The sequence below is a fragment of the Pogoniulus pusillus genome, chromosome 21, assembly GCF_015220805.1.
Source record: "Pogoniulus pusillus isolate bPogPus1 chromosome 21, bPogPus1.pri, whole genome shotgun sequence".
Lineage (NCBI taxonomy): Eukaryota > Metazoa > Chordata > Aves > Piciformes > Lybiidae > Pogoniulus > Pogoniulus pusillus.
The window spans coordinates 2,504,038-2,523,206 of NC_087284.1; the positions used below are offsets into that span (position 1 = coordinate 2,504,038).

A 19,169-nucleotide genomic window follows, 5' to 3' on the forward strand; every position below is an offset into this window, starting at 1 on the left:
CCAATCTAAGAACTTGTGTGATTCTGTGATCTCATACAATCACTTTCCCTACTTCCACCTGATTCCAGACAGAGGTTGTGGCGCTCACTGCAGCTGTTAGTCCTGGACAGCTGAGTGTTTCTGTAAAAGCCCAGTCTGAATCTGTGTATCTGTTGCAGCAGGTACAGGGGATGTGCTCTTTCTCTGTGAGTGGACACCACGGTTAAGCTTCCTCACTCCTGCTGAACTTGCTGACCTACCTTTGATTTGTGAGACAGACTTCACCCTGCCCACATGCAAACTACCATGAAAACTGCTGCCATCACAACCTGTTTGACGTTGCTCCCTGAGGGCACATAAATAGCCTGTGCTGGGTCCTGGGTGCCACATCAGCTCCCGTGCACTGCAGTGCCAGGTCCAGCCTGGGGCTCTGTGCTTAAAACCCATGCTAGCTTCAATCTAGCATGCAGCCCTTAGTGCTGCAGCTTCTGAGAGCTCACCTTGACCGCTCTGAAAAGGGTGATTTGGTGCAATATTTCTAAGGTGTTAAAGCCTGCAGGAAGGAAAACTCAGAATGCAAACATTTACATTTTTGATTTCTTCTTGTGCTTTGGTTTGGAAAAAAAAATATGAAGAGGTTCAAGCTGCACAGTTGGTGTATGAGGAGATATTTTTGCATAGTAAACAAATTAAGAGAAGGAAAAACTTCCTACCTCCACTACGTAGCCCAGATCTCGTACATAATCTCGCTCTGTCTCCACTAACTCCTGTAAGACATAGCTACAGTGGAAAGAAAATAAACACATTTCATTAAAACATTAAACTGGGTCTTAAAGACAATTAGCAGCATGACATTTTTTACACCTCTGCAGACAAATGTTTGAATGGAAGAATTAATGCAAGTTCTTTCTAAGCAAGATGATGCTTTGACTTTGGAATTGGAGCAGGCTTTGCTTCTGTGTAAAGTCAGATGTTTTCTTACACGTTAAAGATCTCACTGTTGTTTAAAATAAAATGCTGTTACGTCTCTGGTCTGAAGGTTCTGAAGTGTTATTAAGTGTATTTCTACTCACAGATTTAAATGATTTTTAAACTGGCGTGGTTTTGTTCTACCACGGTGTCTTCTCACTCTGCTGGAGGAGAAAGGCACGAAAACCTGCTTCCCCTCCCTCTGGGCTTGAAGTGGGGCAGCAAAAGGTCCTTTTCTTGCACATGGTTTGACCTGTGCAGAAGACCACGCTGGAATCAAGCTGCTGATTGGCTGGGTTTTTGTGCCTGGTATAAATGGGAAATGGGCACTTTGTCTAGAAAGAGGGATTAACAGAGCAAGGGTTGGCGCCTTGGGGTTTCCTGCCTTGATAGTTCCCATCTGGAGAGTCCCTTGCCACTGGAAAGGACAGGCTCCTGCTGTGATTGGACCATCCCCACTTTTGGATGGCTCCTACCTTTTGGATGGCTCTTGGTTTTGTCTCATCCCTGCTTTTGGACGGTTCTCCCCACTTCTGCACTCTTTTGTGCAAGCTGGCAGGCTTAGCAAGGCTGGGGTCCTTTGAGAGAGAGAGCTGGCAGCACCTGAACCACCCTCTCTCAGACCCCATTAGTAGCTAATTTCCTGGCTGCCTCCTGGACTGGGGACCCTAGCAGTTTGGATCTCCCCTGCCATTGTGAGGGCAGCATCATCCTGTGACCATTCCACTAGGGAAGAAGTGCTCAAGAACGTTCTGAGTTTGGCAGCTCTGTGACTCATCTGGGACTTCTGTGGCATGGATCTCTATTATTGGATATTGCCTGCAATGTCAGAAGCCTGCTCCTGCAGAGGAATTCAGGGATCACTGCCAAATGACTACCTCACCTCCATGAGTAAGCTTTTCCCTTAATCTTCTGCTCAGCCTGATTGATAGTGAGGTAAAGCCGAGTTTATAGCTTAGCCATTTCCATTTCCTGACTTCCTAAATAGCCAAATTCATCTGTAAGATCTTTTGTAAGATATTCCCAATCGAACTGAGTCTGCTAATAAACTAAACTAATTATTTTATATAGTTTGGGGGGTGTGTGTGCCAGGAAAATAAAACAATTCTGTTGATTCATATTTCCTGACTCTGCCACATTAATTCCCTGCCTCCACGACACGTGGTAAGACTTAACTACTACATGAAGAAATTACATTTGGTGGGTCAGAACAAGGGCAATGATCAACTTCTGAAGCCTATTGGCCCTCTGAATGTGTGAAAATAAGCATCTTCCTGAACAGCTGAGACTGACATGACAGAAGTCTAACACCAAATTCACAGAAAACATAAACCACAACTAATGCTTGAGAGACAACATTTTCTTGCGTAATGTGACTCATTCTTGACACCTAACACAAGTCCTCCTCTTTTCAGACTAACACTTTATGCTGCCAGTTCAAAATGGACATTTCTTGAAACATTTCCTTTCTTTCTTCAAAGCACTGTGAAAAATGGAGTGAAAATGAGATCTTACTGTCGCCTTTTTAAGGAGCTGGATTTCCTTTCTTCCATCTCATCAATGGGTGATGAGGAGGAGAGAAGAGAGTTATCTGAAGGGTTGAAGGATGGGCTGCTGCTGTCACCTTGATCTACCAGCAAGGAACTTGGACGATCCTCCAGGGCCTGAGAAGGTAACCAAGACAGAAAGCAACAGAGATTTAATCCCCTTTATTCACATGACAATAGCATGCAGCTGCATATGGCAACCTAAGGCAGATCTGTCACCACCATGCATTTTGGCAAAGGTGTTCTCAAGCTTTCAGGAAACCAGCCAACAATTTGATTTTCCAGGATGGATAACCTAACCTTATAGAAGTACATTTGAGATGTATTAGAGTATCTTCACAGGAACAGAAAGTTCAGTTGGCAGCAAGGGCTAGAAGTCAGACCAACTTGCTCAGGATTTAAATACTTCTATGGTGGAAGCTACACAGATGTATGCTTACTGACAGATGCTAAATTGTATCTGTCATCCTGGCCTGGATGAGGAACAGTGTGGCCAGCAGGACAAGAGAGGTTATTTTGCCCCTGTACTCAACACTGCTCAGGCCACAGCTTGAGTGCTGTGTCCAGTTCTGGGCTCCTCAATTCAAGAGAGATGTTGAGATATTGGAATGTGTCCAGAGAAGGGTGACAAAGCTGGTGAGGGGCCTGGAGCACAGCCCTGTGAGGAGAAGGTGAGGGAGCTGAGGATGTGCAGCCTGCAGAAGAGGAGGCTCAGGGCAGAGCTCATTGCTGTCTACAACTACCTGAAGGGAGACTGTAGCCAGGTGGGGTTGGGCTCTTCTCCCAGGCAACCACCAATAGAACAAGGGGACTCAGTCTCAAGTTGTGCATGGGGAGGTCTAGGCTGGATGTTAGGAGGAAGTTGTTGTCAGAGAGAGTGATTGGCATTGGAATGGGCTGCCCAGGGAGGTGGTGGAGTCACCATGCCTGGAGGTGTTGAAGCAAAGCCTGGATGAGGCACTTAGTGTCATGGTCTAGTTCACTGGCTAGGGCTGGGTGCTAGGTTGGCCTGGATGATCTTGGAAGTCTGTTCCAACCTGTCTGATTCTATGTTTCTATGATAGTTCAATTACAGCATATACAAACCACCTTCAATAATAAAGTGGGCATCTCTAAGGGACACTGTTTGAATGGCACATTTTTGAACACAACAGAAGTGCCTTTCTTTGTCAGACATTTTGTTTCTTGTATTAACAAGCCAAAATCCTAGCACACTGAAGAAAATGACTTCTATCTGTTTATGTTTCTTTCAGATCCTAGGAGAGTTCCTGTCTCTTTTGCCAGAAAGACTCTCCCTTAGATACAGAGAAGATACAGAGAAGCCATGGGAGAAATTATACGAACAAGTTCCTATGAAGTATTTATTGGACATTAACTCAAGCCCATGGTCTTGGATCCAGCTACAGCTGTAGCACATTTTTCTTGCATGTGATACAGTTTTCAATGTAAGACATTTATTTCACCAAGGTGGGATTTGGCTGTAAATTTTTTTCTTTCCCTAAAAAAAGTAAAAATCTCAATATTGACATGACTGGCCCAAAAACTAAGGGAAGCCTATCATTGAGTAACACATGAGAACATCTTCACCAGGGACTACATGCATAGAGTATTAAATTATATCCACTTCCAGTCATAGAATCATAGAACCAAGCAGGTTGGAAGAGACCTCCAAGCTCAGCCAGTCCAACCTAGCACCCAGCCCTGGGCAATCAACCAGACCATGGCACTAACTGCCTCATCCAGGCTTTTCTTGAACACCTCCAGGCATGGTGACTCCACCACCTCCCTGGGCAGCCCATTCCAATGCCAATCACTCTCTCTGCCAACAACTTCCTCCTAACATCCAGCCTAGACCTCCCCTGCCACAAACTGAGACTGTGTCCCCTTGTTCTGTTTTTGGTTCCCTGGGAGAAGAGGCCAAACCCCACCTGGCTACAGCCTCCCTTCAGGTAGTTGTGGACAGCAATGAGATCACCCTTGAGCCTCCTCTTCTCCAGGCTGCACACCCCCAGCCTCATCAATGCTTTTCTTGAGCACCTCCAGTGATGGTGACTCCACCACCTCCCTGGGTAGCCTGTTCCAATTCCAGTTATCCTGACCCAAAGCACTGAGCAGCCAAAACCTCTCCTATGAGGGCAGAGGCTCCACATTACCTGAAGTATAGGTAGATCAGCATTAATTTTCCTGTGTTTTATTGTTAGAACTTTGAAACATTAGCTATAAATTTAGTTCCAGCATTCTTCTCATTGAGAACTCACTTGAGTATTTGCATTCATTTTACTAACAGGACATTTTCCTTTTACTAATAGGACATACACTTTGTGCTGTTTCCTCTCTCTCTTATTTGTTTTGGTTTGGTTCTTTACATAACCAATATCTACACAGCAAGTGCCCCTGCAGACAAAGGCATAGGAAACAAGCTCTATGCAGCAGAAACTGACTTTTGAAACAGGCATGGAAATGTTGCAAGTCAAAGGCACAGAGCTTTTCTTGGAAAAGCAAGTCAAGACTTGCAAGACATGAATCCTTTAATCACATGCATCCACCCCTCAGCCTCACCATTTTGCTTTTGACGAGCTCCTCAATTGCACTGACTAGCTCTGCAGCACTGGGGGTCTCCGAGCTGGTTGGTCGCACCAATAGTCGAGAGGATGTCTGTGCAGTCACATAACAAGGAGAGAGAATCCTGAAGTTAGCATGGAACTTGATTGTGGATCAAGAGACTTCCTTGTCAAAGGTACTCAACGATAACCATCATCAGTGTGATATAACAACAACATCACAGGCTCACAGGAGGGGTCGGAAGGGACCCAAGTAGATCATCGAGTTCAACCCCCCTGCCAGAGCAGGACAATCCTATCTAGCACAGATCACAGAGGAATGCATCCAGACAGGCCTTGAAAGGCTCCAGAGAAGGAGACCCCAACTGGAAATTTTTAAGTGACCCCCACAGAAGTTAAATGTTGGGATCAAAATTCTCATTCCTACATGCAACAGAAGCCAAAGAAACATCCTCCCTCTTGCTGATTATGCTAATGCCTGACAAACAGCTGTAAAAATTCCCTGACCCGACCCTTTGGACAACACTTTCTTGCTGGTTAAATGAAGAAAAGCCTGCAGAGCACTAACAGGAGCAAAGAAGACTTGAATTAAAGGAGGAAGAATCATTAAGCTACGACAAAAGACACCACTAACTCAGGGGCATTTACTCTTTTAAAGAGCTGTGGCACGTTGCCTAGATGCAGAGAGGAAATTGAGCTCACCATTCTTTGCCTCATCCATTTTTCCCAATGGTATGTGTAGAACATAGATCTCTGGCCTCATAAAATGCCACTTTATAGATACAACTAAAGGTAAAAAGTGTCCAGGATAAAGGATCCTGGGAGAGGGCCATTAAATTCAGCTTCAGTGATATGCAACCAGAGCTGTTTGCATGTTACATTGATCATTAAATAACTCTAAAGTGGAGACAGGGTCTAACATGATCCTTATTTCACATTACAAGCAGCACAATGAACATCAGTGCAGGGTAAGCTGTCCTTCAAAGGACAAAAACAATGCACATATGACTGTGGGAATACAATGTGATAACAAGCAAATGCTGGCCTTGACTCCCACAGCTGCTGGCTACCTTATCTGGAGAAAGGATAGATAAGTGGCCATCTCCTTAATGAGAAAAACAATGTGTGCTTTATGCAAAGGACTGGGTTGTCCTTGCCTTGTTGTGCTAATGTGTAGGTGTGTGCTCTATGCTCAAGACTATATAATGAGAGCCAAAATGATCAATAAAGGTCTCTGGTATAAATCACATTGAATGGCCTGGAGTCCATGTGGCATTGCTTCTGATGACACTGATCTGTGTGAGCTCTGACCACGCTCCCACTCCTGCAACCAGGTAGCTGCAACATACAATGACTTAACACAAGAGGTTCTGCTTGAATCTAGCATGGCTGTAATAAGGCTCCTCATAAATTAACACCCAAAACACCCCTAAACTCCAGATTTTAGGTAGTTTGCTTTTTATTTGCCTTATTTGGAAAGGAAAACAGGAGTTGGACAAGCAACGGAAATAGAGACAACTTTAAACTGAAAGATCTGGGAAGTGAGCCAAAGCAGAGACAGAACACAAGGCAAAGTAATGCTGCATTGGAGTTTATGAAAAAGCAAAAAGCAAAACTCATTAGTTCCACATTAACATAACTCATCTGGAAGCTTTGATACTGCATATAAAGAAACTAAACACAAGCAACTTGTAAAGTGCGCAACGGCTGCTGCACAGCCGAACGCATACTGTGCAGGTGAGCTCTTAGAGGAGAGAGTGGTTGTGGTATTTAGTGATATTAGATAAGTTAGCAAGGTCTAGCACATGACATTGGCATGCACTCCAAAAGCTGAGCAATTCCACAGCCAGCATATCTTCTAGGCAATTGTATGCTCCTGACATCTGACTGCTGACCGGGCTTGTATGCAGGTTTTAACTTTGGATGTGGAGCTCAGATTAGCCTTACTAAACACTGACAGTGCTGGATTCCAGCGTGGGTGAGATCCCTTCTCCCTGTTATTACTCTGTGTGGGACATGACTTGGTAAACACCAAAACTGGTTAGCTTCCAGTTTGGGTGGTTATAGCACATATTAGCTGCAAAGGATGTGCTGCAGAGGTCAGTCTGCCTGCTGACCATCCTGCACTCTGGGAGCAGAATACACCCCTTGTCCAGCAAACAAGAAAGGGTTGAAGGAACAAGGCAGCATATGCTGGTGAGAGATGCTGCTGCAGCCCACAGCAGGCCAGGCAGGGAGGGAGAAACCCAGTGTGCAGGGAGTTTCCAGGATTGAGTACAGTCCAGGAGACCTGGAAGGAAGAAATGCTTGCAGTGAGGCTTAACTGAAAGCCAAGCCTCTGAGGTCACAAAAGGGAGGAGACATTCCCTGGGATCCAGAGGATCTGAGCAACCCAAGAAACCACTGAGTGTTGCAGGAATGTGAAGGAGGACTCCACCCAGAAGGCAGACAACCAGGAATTTGTTTGCAAGCCTCTCATCAATCAGTAACTCATCAATAGAGCCAACTGACTTCTGCTGAGTAAAACTTTGCTCTTGCTTCTGTGATCCAATAAAACGTTTGCTTTAGGCACTGGAAATGAGTGGTACGTTTTGGAGTCTTTAGGGAGACACACACAACCTCCCAGGCTGCCACAACAGGACATTTTTGCCTCATGACCAGACTTTTTTTGCCTCCCACCAGGCAGTAGGACAGATGCTGCACAAAAACAATGCACTACAGAAGAATCACCACTTCTATGTTCTGAAAAATCATGGTTTAGCATTAGCTCTACCAAATTTTAACTTCTATGAGGACTTTGCACAATCCAGTTTAAACTACTGGGAAAGCTGTCCCAACATGGTTTTACTGCAGTGGGTGCATGGTAACCTCTGAAGAAGTGAAAGCAGAATTGACTGGGGATTCAAAGCTACTCAAAAGTCTCCTTCTCTGCTGTAATAAGGGTATGGCTTTGCATCAGAAATAAAGAAGTGAGCAAACATTAAGTTAAAAAGATATCCCTTCACATAACTGTTCTTGTTTTATCAAGGCAAATATATTAGCAAAGCCCATTTTCCTCTGGGAGGCTTGGCTGATACAGCTGAAGGCTGTGTGGCCATTCAGAGTGACCTGGGCAGACTGAGAGCTGGGCACAGAGGAACCAGATGAGGTTCAACAAGCACAAGTGCAGAGTCCTGCACCTGGGGAGGAATAACAAACTGCACCAGTACAGGCTGGGAGGTGACTGCTGGAGAGCAGCCCTGTGGAGAGGGACCTGGAGGTGCTGGTGGCTAACAAGTTACCAGGACCAATGTGCCCCTGTGGCCAAGGAGGCCAATGGGATCCTGGGCTGTATTAGGCAGAGTGTGTCCAGCAGAACAAGGGAGATTCTCCTCCCCTTCAACTCTACCCTGCCGAGACCTCATCTTGAATCCTGTGTTCAGTTTTGGGCTGCCCTGTTTCAGAGGGACAGGGATCTGCTGGAGAGGGTCCAGTGGAGGGCTGCGAGGATGATGAGGGGACTGGAGGGCACTGCCTGATGAGGAGAGGCTGAGGGCCCTGGGGCTGCTTAGGCTGGAGAAGAGAAGACTGAGAGGGGATCTGATAAGTGTTTATAAGTATCTGAGGGCTGCCAGGAGCAGGGGACAGGCTCTGCTCACTGCTGCCTGGGATAGGACAAGGAGCAATGGGTGTAAGTTGCAGCAAAAGAGGTTCTGCTGCTGATCCTCCAAACTCACTTTGAATGTAAGGCAATGTTCTGGGGTAAGGTAGAGGGGTGGGAAGAAGGTGGAAGGGTGGTTGGGAGCCCCTCCGGGGGACTCAGGTTTCTGGCAGGGCTGTTGTGTTTCTGTATTACTTTTTAACTTGTCTATTTCTGTCTCTAGCTGTAGATATTGTAAATACCTGCTTGTGTATTGTGCTGAGCTGTAAATATAAAGCTTCACTCTGCAATTTCCAGATTGACTGAGTCTAGTCTGGGTGATTTTCCTAAGTATGTGTTGGGGGTGGGGAAAAGCCAAACCATCACACTTGCATATATATATATGTATGTGTGTATATATATAGATATAGATATAGATATATTTAATACCACTTAAGAGACATGCAAATATGTCAGCTTATCACCAGGAGCTTGAAGATATTATAACCAGCATTATTTTTATTCAATGTTTAGGTCTTAAATATAGATTATTGTTTTCTATCAATAAAACATTCTCTCAGCTCTAAAGCCTGGCTTCTTTTAGCTTGTTTTATTTCAGGAATATTTCCCCAGAGAGTAACTCCTCAACTCCTGGGTTACACTTTCTCAATTCAGAACAGAAGTGGGAACCAAATGTATGCAGAGCAGGGAAAGCAGGCATTTTGACCCTACAAATGACAGCTCCAGGGATGAGATTCCTGCTGAAAGGCAGTGCTTTTAAAAAGAAGAAACACACTCAGGAATAAAGATCAAAGTTATCAGTAACATCTGCATCACTGAGAACAGTGAGTAGCCAGCCATAAAACCCACTAACAGCATTCAGTGCCACAGATTACAAGAGGTAAAGCTTTTCAGCAGCAAAATGGGAAGAAAACAGCAATGTGCCTATGTGCTGCACAAGTCCAGGGTGTTTCCATTCTAAACCCTCTGTTTTCAGGATTGATACTTTGTCCCTGATGGGTTTGATCCAAGCTGAGAACTGAAATAAGCCTTCTCAAGGTATGAACATCATTAACATTCAAGAGAAAAAGATTATGTCCAACTAAGACCTCCCTACATCTAGAACTGCATTATAATGCCAAATTTTCACCCTCAATTTTAAGGAGCCTTTGTGAAAAGCAGCTGGATTGTTACCCTCGTTTGGATACTAACTTTTTTTAGTACACCTTTTTCTTAGGCTCTCCCCTCACCAAAGAAGAGGGGAAAAAAGCCAAGAAAATCCCCACACTTCAGAGTTGATGTGAACAGCTCCTTAAACAGATGTACACAGACCTTTTTTCCCCTCTTATCTGAGGCTATCCAAAGTAGCAGGGCTTGGTGAACAGCCTATCATCTAAAAAGGTCATGAACAGGTGTTACAGTTTCTCCTGATAAAACTTATTTGCATACAATATTTTAACCTCAGTAATCAAAGGTATGATTATAAACCAATAAAGAGGGCATCTGATGCAAAGAGGCTTCCAAACAAAGTGGCCCATTTTCACATTTCAAGTGCTAGTAGAAACAACTCTGCATTTGTGTTTTTTAAAAGAGAGAAGCATTTCAGTCATACTCTTTCCACAGGAAAACCTTTCAGTGCTATTTAAAGTGGCACAGCAGTTACTTTTGCCTACCATAAAGCTGCATTAAGTACATGACAGTCTTTGTGAAATGGAAGAAAAATGCACACAAACAGAGGCTGTCCTAACACAAACCTTTCTCTGCTTCTTCTTCCTCCTACCTTATCATCCTGTGAGTCAGGCTGGAGAAGACTGTGTTGCTGAATTGCCATTGGAGGAGGAAGTGGTACAGCATCTGCTCCTTCTTCACCCTCCTCCTCTCCACAGCTCTGCATGCCTGAAGAGGATGACTTGGACAGAGTGCCACTGCTCAGCCCCTCATTCCGACCTCTCTGTAAAGAAAAACAAGACATTCAAGTTCAGTTATTTTCTCCTCAGCATGAAGCTTGCTGTCACACATTTGTTCAGTAGATTCACTTCTCTTGCAACAAGTTAAGATGATCTAATAGAAAGTGTCCCTGCCCGGGGAGGGTGGGGTGGAACCAGATGATCCTCATGGTCCCTTCCAACCCTGACAATTCCACGATGGTACAAACACAGTGCAGCTTCTCAACACCAGGGAAAAAAAAAACCAAGTGCCAAAGATAGTTTTCAGTGTTCTATGAAAGCAGATGGACTGAGACACTGAGAACAAGGCATTCAGTCTGAAATCTACTGAAGTGTTACCAGAGCCATGCTTGCTTTCCAAGCTCAGTTCTGGAAAGAGCCACATTCCTCTTAGCAACTCATAGGCTTTGTACCTGAGATACCAACCCTCACAGTAAGAATTCCAAAGGATATAAACACCACCCTATTACAATATGAAGTATTTTACCCATTATTCTTCCTCCCTCCTCCTTGAAGTAGTGAGAGCAGCCTGCTTGCATATTTTTTACAGCTGTAAGACAGTCCTTCCAGTTATACAGGGATCTATAATGTCAGTTAGCCAAAGTTTACTCTAAATGATCTTGATTTTAAAGTGAGACAGGATAGATGCTTATTGTTGTCTTCTGACTTTAAGGCACAGTTTTCCCTCACCCACAGAGCAACAGATACCTCCTACATGATCCCACAACTGCATTACAGAGAGTCTTTCTACAGCCCAGCATTCAGGGGCAGAGGTCAATATTCTTTCTCAAATGCAATCTCTGAATTTGTCATGCTGCCAAGTCTCCTATTTCTTTCCCTTCCTTCCATTTACTGTATAACTTCACTGATCTTCCAAGCCTGAAGCAAAATAAGATGTGAGCAAGAAAAAGTACTAATTAATTGGGCAGCTGAGACCACTTTTCTGTATGACATTGGCTGAAACTGATCCTAGCCTGGATCAGGAGCAGTGTGGCCAGCAGGATAAGAGAAGTTATTCTGGCCCTGTATCCAGCACTGGTCAGGCCACACCTTGAGTGCTGTGTCCAGTTCTGGGCTACTCAATTCAAGAGAGATGTTCAGGTGCTGGAAGGTATCCAGAGAAGGGCAGCAAGGATGGGGAGGGGCCTGGACCACAGCCCTGTGAGGAAAGGCTGAGGGAGCTGGGGGTGTGCAGCCTGAAGAACAGGAGGCTCAGGGCAGAGCTCATTGCTGCCTACAGCTACCTGAAGGGAGGCTGTAGCCAGGTGGGGGTTGGTCTCTTCTGCCAGACAACCAGCAACAGAACAAGGGGACATTGAGATGCTTGAGCGTGTCCAGAGAAGGGCGACGAGGCTGGGGAGAGGCCTTGAGCACAGCCCTACGAGGAGAGGCTGAGGGAGCTGGGATTGGTTAGCCTGGAGAAGAGGAGGCTCAGGGCAGACCTTATTGCTGTCTACAACTACCTGAGGGGAGGTTGTGGCCAGGAGGAGGTTGCTCTCTTCTTTCAGGTGGCCAGCACCAGAACAAGAGGACACAGCCTCAAGCTGTGCCAGGGGAGATTTAGGCTGGAGGTGAGGAGAAAGTTCTTCCCTGAGAGAGTCATTGGACACTGGAATGGGCTGCCCGGGGAGGTGGTGGAGTCGCCGTCCCTGGAGCTGTTCAAGGCAGGACTGGACGTGGCACTTGGTGCCATGGTCTGGCCTTGAGCTCTGTGGTAAAGGGTTGGACTTGATGATCTGTGAGGTCTCTTCCAACCCTGATGATACTGTGATACTGTGATCCTTCCCCGCAGAGCTTTGTTAATGCCCTCCATGCAGAAGTGCTCAAAGTGTGCCTGGCATGGCACTTATGTTGGGTATGGCAGTCACCAGGAACGAGTGTAGAGGAATTCCTTCCAGGGAATGGACAGGTGAGCAATCCTGCCTTCTTAGCTGATTAGCAAGAGTTGCTGTGAATTCTGAGAAGGGGCCACGAGGAGTTTGCCTGTGTGACAAACATGTAGCAGTACAAGGAACAATAACGAGCAGGCTGAGCATTTCCACCTTGGTTCCCACAGCTTCAGGATGCCTTATGTGGGGGAGAGAAGAGACAGTGGACACCTGGGTAATGAGAAACACAAGGTGTGGTGTATGTAAGAGACTGGGCTGTGCTTGCCTAGGTTATGCCCATGTGTAGGTGTGTGCTCTATGCTCAAGACTATACAAATGGAGTCAGAATGAACAATAAAGGTCTTTGGTGGGATCCACGTTGAGCCTGTGGAGCCCATGTGGCATCGCTCTGATGGTATTGGTCTGCGCGGCTTTGCCCGCAGGAGGGGAGCACATGGTGCCGCTCTGCTCAGCTGCTAGACAGCAAACTGGGAAGACAACCTCCACCTGACAGCTTGTTGTCCTTCCAAATCATAGAATCATAGAATCATAGAATCAACCAGGTTGGAAGAGACCTCCAAGATCATCGAGTCCAACCTAGCACCCAGCCCTATCCAGTCAACTAGACCATGGCACTAAGTGCCTCAGCCAGGCTTTTCTTGAAGACCCCCAGGGACGGTGCCTCCACCACCTCCCTGGGCAGCCCATTCCAATGCCAATCACTCTCTCTGTGAAGAACTTCTTCCTAACATCCAGCCTAGACCTACCCTGGCACAACTTGAGACTGTGTCCCCTTGTTCTATTGCTGGTTGCTTGGTAGGCTGCCCAAACACTTACCTCTTCAACGGTTTCATCTTGGGGTGTTGCTGCGCTGTCATCAGAGTCCTTCTGAGAGCCTGCATCGGCACTCTTACGAACCTCTCTGCTCTTCTTGTGCTTGTGGGCCAGTTTCTTGACGTGCCCGTCCGCTTTGCCGCTGCTGAGACGCCTTACGGGACTGGTGAGCCACTTCCTCAGAGTGTTGCCAGGGCGCTTGGGGCCTGGGGAGCTCTGGGCACCGATCATGTGAGGCTGAAGGGAGGTCACCGAAGCAGGAGGACTGGCATCATTGCTGGAAACGGAGAGGGAGTCTGCAGAAAGGAAAAGGGGAGCATTTTAAAGCTGAAATACTGATTTAAGTGAGAAACAAGGGGAATGATACATGTAATAATGGACATCAAACTAGACTTAGGGATGAACTGACCAGACTCTTTGAGGTAACCTGGTGTTAATGACACCACAATCATCAGTGCTCATGCTGCATGTGGCCACCCACGCATAAGCACCATTTATATGCTCGTAACAGCCAAGCTTCATTAAGTACCTCCTGCCTCAATTATAATCCACATTTACATGGCAGACATCCCCATAGGTTCCCTGTCACAGCCTGTATCACAGTATCCCAGTATCACAGTATCCCAGTATCACAGTATCATCAGGGTTGGAAGAGACCTCACAGATCATCAAGTCCAACCCTTTACCACAGAGCTCAAGGCCAGACCATGGCACCAAGTGCCACGTCCAGTCCTGCCTTGAACAGCTCCAGGGACGGCGACTCCACCACCTCCCCGGGCAGCCCATTCCAGTGTCCAATGACTCTCTCAGGGAAGAACTTTCTCCTCACCTCCAGCCTAAATCTCCCCTGGCACAGCTTGAGGCTGTGTCCTCTTGTTCTGGTGCTGGCCACCTGAGAGAAGAGAGCAACCTCCTCCTGGCCACAACCACCCCTCAGGTAGTTGTAGACAGCAATGAGGTCTCCCCTGAGCCTCCTCTGCTGCAGGCTGCACACCCCCAGCTCCCTCAGCCTCTCCTCATAGGGTTTGTGCTCCAGGCCCCTCCCCAGCCTCGTCGCCCTTCTCTGGACACCTTCCAGCACCTGAACATCTCTCTTGAATTGAGGAGCCCAGAACTGGACACAGCACTCAAGGTGTGGTCTGACCAGTGCAGAGTACAGGGGCAGAATAACCTCCCTTGTCCTGCTGCCCACACTGCTCCTGATCCAGACACAAGACCATTAAGATATGTCAGCTCCAACATCAAGGACTCCTGTAGCATACACTGCATGAACAAAGATATAAAAATCTCTATTAACCACCACTTCCATCATCTTCCCATAAAGCAGAAGATAAACTTGATAAAGCACAATTTCAGTCCAACAACACCTCTGCTAACAGTTTCATAGAATCTTAGAATCAGTCAGGGTTGGAAGGGACCACAAGGATCAGCCAGTTCCAACCCCCCCGCCATGCCCAGGGACACCCTACCCTAGAGCAGGCTGCACACAGCCTCAGCCAGCCTGGCCTTAAACACCTCCAGCCATGGGGCCTCAACCACCTCCCTGGGCAACCCATTCCAGCCTCTCACCACCCTCATGCTCAACTTCCTCCTCATGTCCAGGCTGCCTCTCCCCAACTCTACCTTTGCTCCATTTCCCCCAGCCCTGTCACTCTCTCAGAGCCTAAAAAGTCCCTTCACAGCTTTTTTTGAGTCCTCCTTCAGATACTGAAAGGCCTCAATAAGGTCACCTTGGAGCCTCCTCTTCTCCAGTTTAAAACAAGTCACCTAGAATTAGGATTCATCTACAGCCACAGCTGCAGCTTTGCAGCACATGGGTAGGGAAACTTCCTACAATGCCACTTCATTTCAAAGCTTTAAATCTTACATATTTACCAAAAGCAGGTCTGGAATAACACAAGTTGGTCTTGTCTCTAAATCTTGGGATAGCAGCACTACAAAACTGCCACAGGATTTTCTTATTGAAACAGGAAACATAAGGAAGAAGTTAATTATCTGGAACAACATTTTTTAGCTTGCTGTCTGAGTACCCCCCAAGGCCCCTGAGCGACTGTTTCAGGGTCCTCAACACATACATGAGAACACAGCCATCAGCAGGACACATTTTTTTTACTTAAAAAAAAAACCCAAACAAAAAGTGGTCTGCTTATAAAAAGAATTCCAAACAGAACTCACAACCATCTGCAAGCTCTGCACAGGAATCCAAATGATCTCCTGTTGGACCTCGTAAACCTTTACCTTGTTCTTGCACCAAACTCAACTCCATCGTATCGTACATCTTTTATTGGGTGTCCTCTTTCAGAAGTCATACTATCATATCACAGTATCCCAGTATCCCAGTATCATCAGGGTTGGAAGAGACCTCACAGATCAAGTCCAACCCTTTAGCACAGAGCTCAAGGCCAGACCATGGCACCAAGTGCCACGTCCAGTCCTGCCTTGAACAGCTCCAGGGACGGCGACTCCACCACCTCCCCGGGCAGCCCATTCCAGTGTCCAATGACTCTCTCAGGGAAGAACTTTCTCCTCACCTCCAGCCTAAATCTCCCCTGGCACAGCCTGAGGCTGTGTCCTCTTGTTCTGGTGCTGGCCACCTGAGAGAAGAGAGCAACCTCCTCCTGGCCACAGCCTCCCCTCAGGTAGTTGTAGACAGCAATGAGGTCTGCCCTGAGCCTCCTCTTCTCCAGGCTAACCAATCCCAGCTCCCTCAGCCTCTCCTCCTAGGGCTGTGCTCAAGGCCTCTCCCCAGCCTCGTTGCCCTTCTCTGGACACGCTCAAGCATCTCAATGTCCCTCCTAAACTGGGGGGCCCAGAACTGAACACAGCACTCAAGGTGTGGTCTAACCAGTGCAGAGTACAGGGGCAGAATGACCTCCCTGCTCCTGCTGGCCACACCATTCCTGATGCAGGCCAGGATGCCACTGGCTCTCTTGGCCACCTGGGCACACTGTTGGCTCATGTTCAGGCAGGTATCAATCAGCACCCCCAGATCCCTCTCTGTCTGGCTGCTCTCAGCCACTCCCACCCCAGCCTGTATCTCTGCATGGGGTTGCTGTGGCCAAAGTGCAGCACCCTGCACTTGGAGCTATTGAACACCATCCCCTTGGACTCTGCCCATCTGTCCAGGCGGTCAAGGTCCTGCTGCAGAGCCCTTCTGCCCTCCAACCCAGTCACATCTGCCCCCAGCTTGGTGTCATCTGCAAACTTGCTGATGACTGACTCCATGCCCTCATCCAGATCATCTATGAAGATATTAAAGAGGATGGGGCCCAGCACTGATCCCTGAGGGACACCACTAGTGACAGCTGCCAGCTGGATGTGGCACCATTCACCACCACTCTCTGGGCTTGTCCCTCCAGCCAGTTCCTAACCCAGCACAGAGTGTTGCCATCCAAGCCATGGACTGACAGCTTAGCCAGCAGTTTGCTGTGGGGGACAGTGTCAAAGGCCTTGCTGAAGTCCAGACAGACCACATCCACAGGCCTCCCCACATCCACCAAGCAGTCACCTGATCATAGAAGGAGATCAGGTTAGAAAGGCAGGATCTGCCCTTCCTAAACCCATGCTGGCTGGACCTGAGCCCTTGGCCATCCCTCAGGTGCACTCTTATCGGCAAGTATGGGCTGAGGAGCATTTCAATAACCTGCTATTCTGCTAGTGGAACATGGCAGAGGAGAAAACAGTGCTAGTGGTCTTGTCAACAAGCTTCTTAAAGCAGACACTAAATGACTTTGCTCTCAAGCCTCCCAAACTCGAGTATAAGCACTCAGCCAAATGCTTCTTTCACTTGTATATATTTCTGTGATGGTTTGGGTGTTCCCTTCCCCCCCCCCCCCCCCCCCCCTTAAGAAAATCACCCAGACTAGACTCAGCTGAGATGGAACTTGAAGAATGAAGCTTTATAGTTACAGCTACAACCTCCAGTCCTTGTTAGATAGAGAGGGGAACATAGTGACAAAGGATGAGGAAAAGGCAGAGGTGCTTAACACCTTCTTTGCCTCAATCTTCACTAGTGGGACAGGTTGTCTCCAGGACAGCTGGACTCCTGAAGTGGTGGATGGAGTCAGGGACCAGTACAGTCCCCCTCTAATCCATGAGGAAGCAGTAAGGGACCTGCTGCGTCATTTGGATCCTCACAAGTCCATGGGACCGGATGGGATCCACCCTAGGGTGCTGAGAGAGCTGGCAGCTGAGCTGGCCAAGCCACTCTCCATTATTTATCAGCAGTCCTGGCTCACTGGAGAGGTCCCTGAAGACTGGAAGCTGCCAATGTGATTCCCATACACAAGAAGGGTCGTAAGGAGGAGCCAGAAAACTACAGACCTGTGAGCCTGACCTCAGTGCCAGGCAAGGTCATGGAACAGGTCATCTTGGGTGCCATCACACAGCACCTACAGGATGGCCAAGGGATCAGGCCCAGCCAGCATGGGTTTAGGAAGGGCAGGTCCTCCCTGACCAACCTGATCTCCTTTTATGATCAGGTTACTGCCTGGTGAATGTGGGGAAGGCTGTGGATGGAGTCTACTTAGACTTCAGCAAAGCCTTTGACACTGTCTGCCACAAGAAGCTCCTGGCCAAGCTGGCAGCTCATGGTTTGGACAGATTCACTCTGTGCTGGATCAAGAACTGGCTGGATGGCAGAGCTCAGAGAGTGGTGGTGAATGGTGCCACATCCAGTTGGCAGCTGTCACTGGTGGTGTTCCCCAAGGATCAGTGCTGGGCCCAGTCCTGTTCAATATCTTTATTGATGATCTGGATGAGGGGATTGAGTCCAGCATCAGTAAGTTTGCAGATGACACCAAGCTAGGAGCAGGTGTTGATCTGTTGGAAGGTAGGAGAGCCCTGCAGAGGGACCTGGCCAGGCTGGATGGGTGGGCAGAGGCCAATGAGATGAGATTTAACAAGGCCAAGTGCAGGGTTCTGCACTTTGGCCACAATAACCTCAAGCAGCACTACAGGCTGGGGCCAGAGTGGCTGAGAGCAGCCAGGAGGAAAGGGACCTGGGGGTACTGATAGATAGTAGCTGAAGATGAGGCAGCAGTGTGCCCAGGTGGCCAAGAGAGCCAATGGCATCCTGGCCTGCATCAGGAACAGTGTGGCCAGTAGGACAAGGGAGGTTATTCTTCCCCTGTACTCAGCACTGGTCAGGCCACACCTTGAGTGCTGTGTCCAGTTCTGGGCCCCTCAATTCAAGAGAGATGTTGAGGTGCTGGAACATGTCCAGAGAAGGGCAACAAAGCTGGTGAGGGGCCTGGAGCACAAATCCTATGAGGAGAGGTTGAGGGAGCTGGGCCTGTTTAGCCTGGAGAAGAGGAGGCTCAGGGGTGATCTTATTACTGTCTACAACTACCTGAAGGGGCATTGTAGCCAGGTGGGGGGTGGCCTCTTCTCCCAGGTAACCAGCAATAGAACAAGGGGACACAGTCTCAAGTTGTGCCAGGGTAAGTATAGGCTGGATGTTAGGAAGAAGTTCTTCACAGAGAGAGTGATTGGCATTGGAATGGGCTGCCCAGGGAGGTGGTGGAGGCACCGTCCCTGGGGGTCTTCAAGAAAAGCCTGGATGAGGCACTTAGTGCCATGGTCTAGTTGACTGGATAGGGCTGGGTGCTAGGTTGGACTGGACGATCTTGGAGGTCTCTTCCAACCTGGTTGATTCTATGTTAACTAAAACATCAGCTCAGCACAATACACAAGCAGGTATTTACAGTATCTACAGCTAGAGACAGAAATAGACAAGTTCAAAAGTAATGCAGAAACACAACAGCCCTGCCAGAAACCAGAGTCCCCAGGAGGGGCTCCCAACCACCCTGCCACCTTCTTCCCACCCCTCTCCCTTACATCAGACT

At 47.7% G+C, this 19,169-nt stretch overlaps 1 protein-coding gene across 4 annotated transcripts in view; it reads right to left on the bottom strand.

The window, feature by feature from the left end:
- TRIO (trio Rho guanine nucleotide exchange factor) overlaps positions 1–19,169 on the bottom strand; it is a 244,562-nt gene that overhangs the window by 50,945 nt on the left and 174,448 nt on the right. For all 4 annotated transcript variants that reach the window (XM_064160782.1, XM_064160786.1, XM_064160785.1 and 1 more), the window contains exons 28-32: positions 13,327–13,619; positions 10,456–10,626; positions 5,055–5,150; positions 2,464–2,612; positions 693–759 (exon numbers count right to left, since the gene is read on the bottom strand). In XM_064160782.1, the coding sequence (XP_064016852.1) occupies positions 693–759; positions 2,464–2,612; positions 5,055–5,150; positions 10,456–10,626; positions 13,327–13,619 (776 nt within the window). The remainder of the gene's footprint in view (positions 1–692; positions 760–2,463; positions 2,613–5,054; positions 5,151–10,455; positions 10,627–13,326; positions 13,620–19,169) is intronic.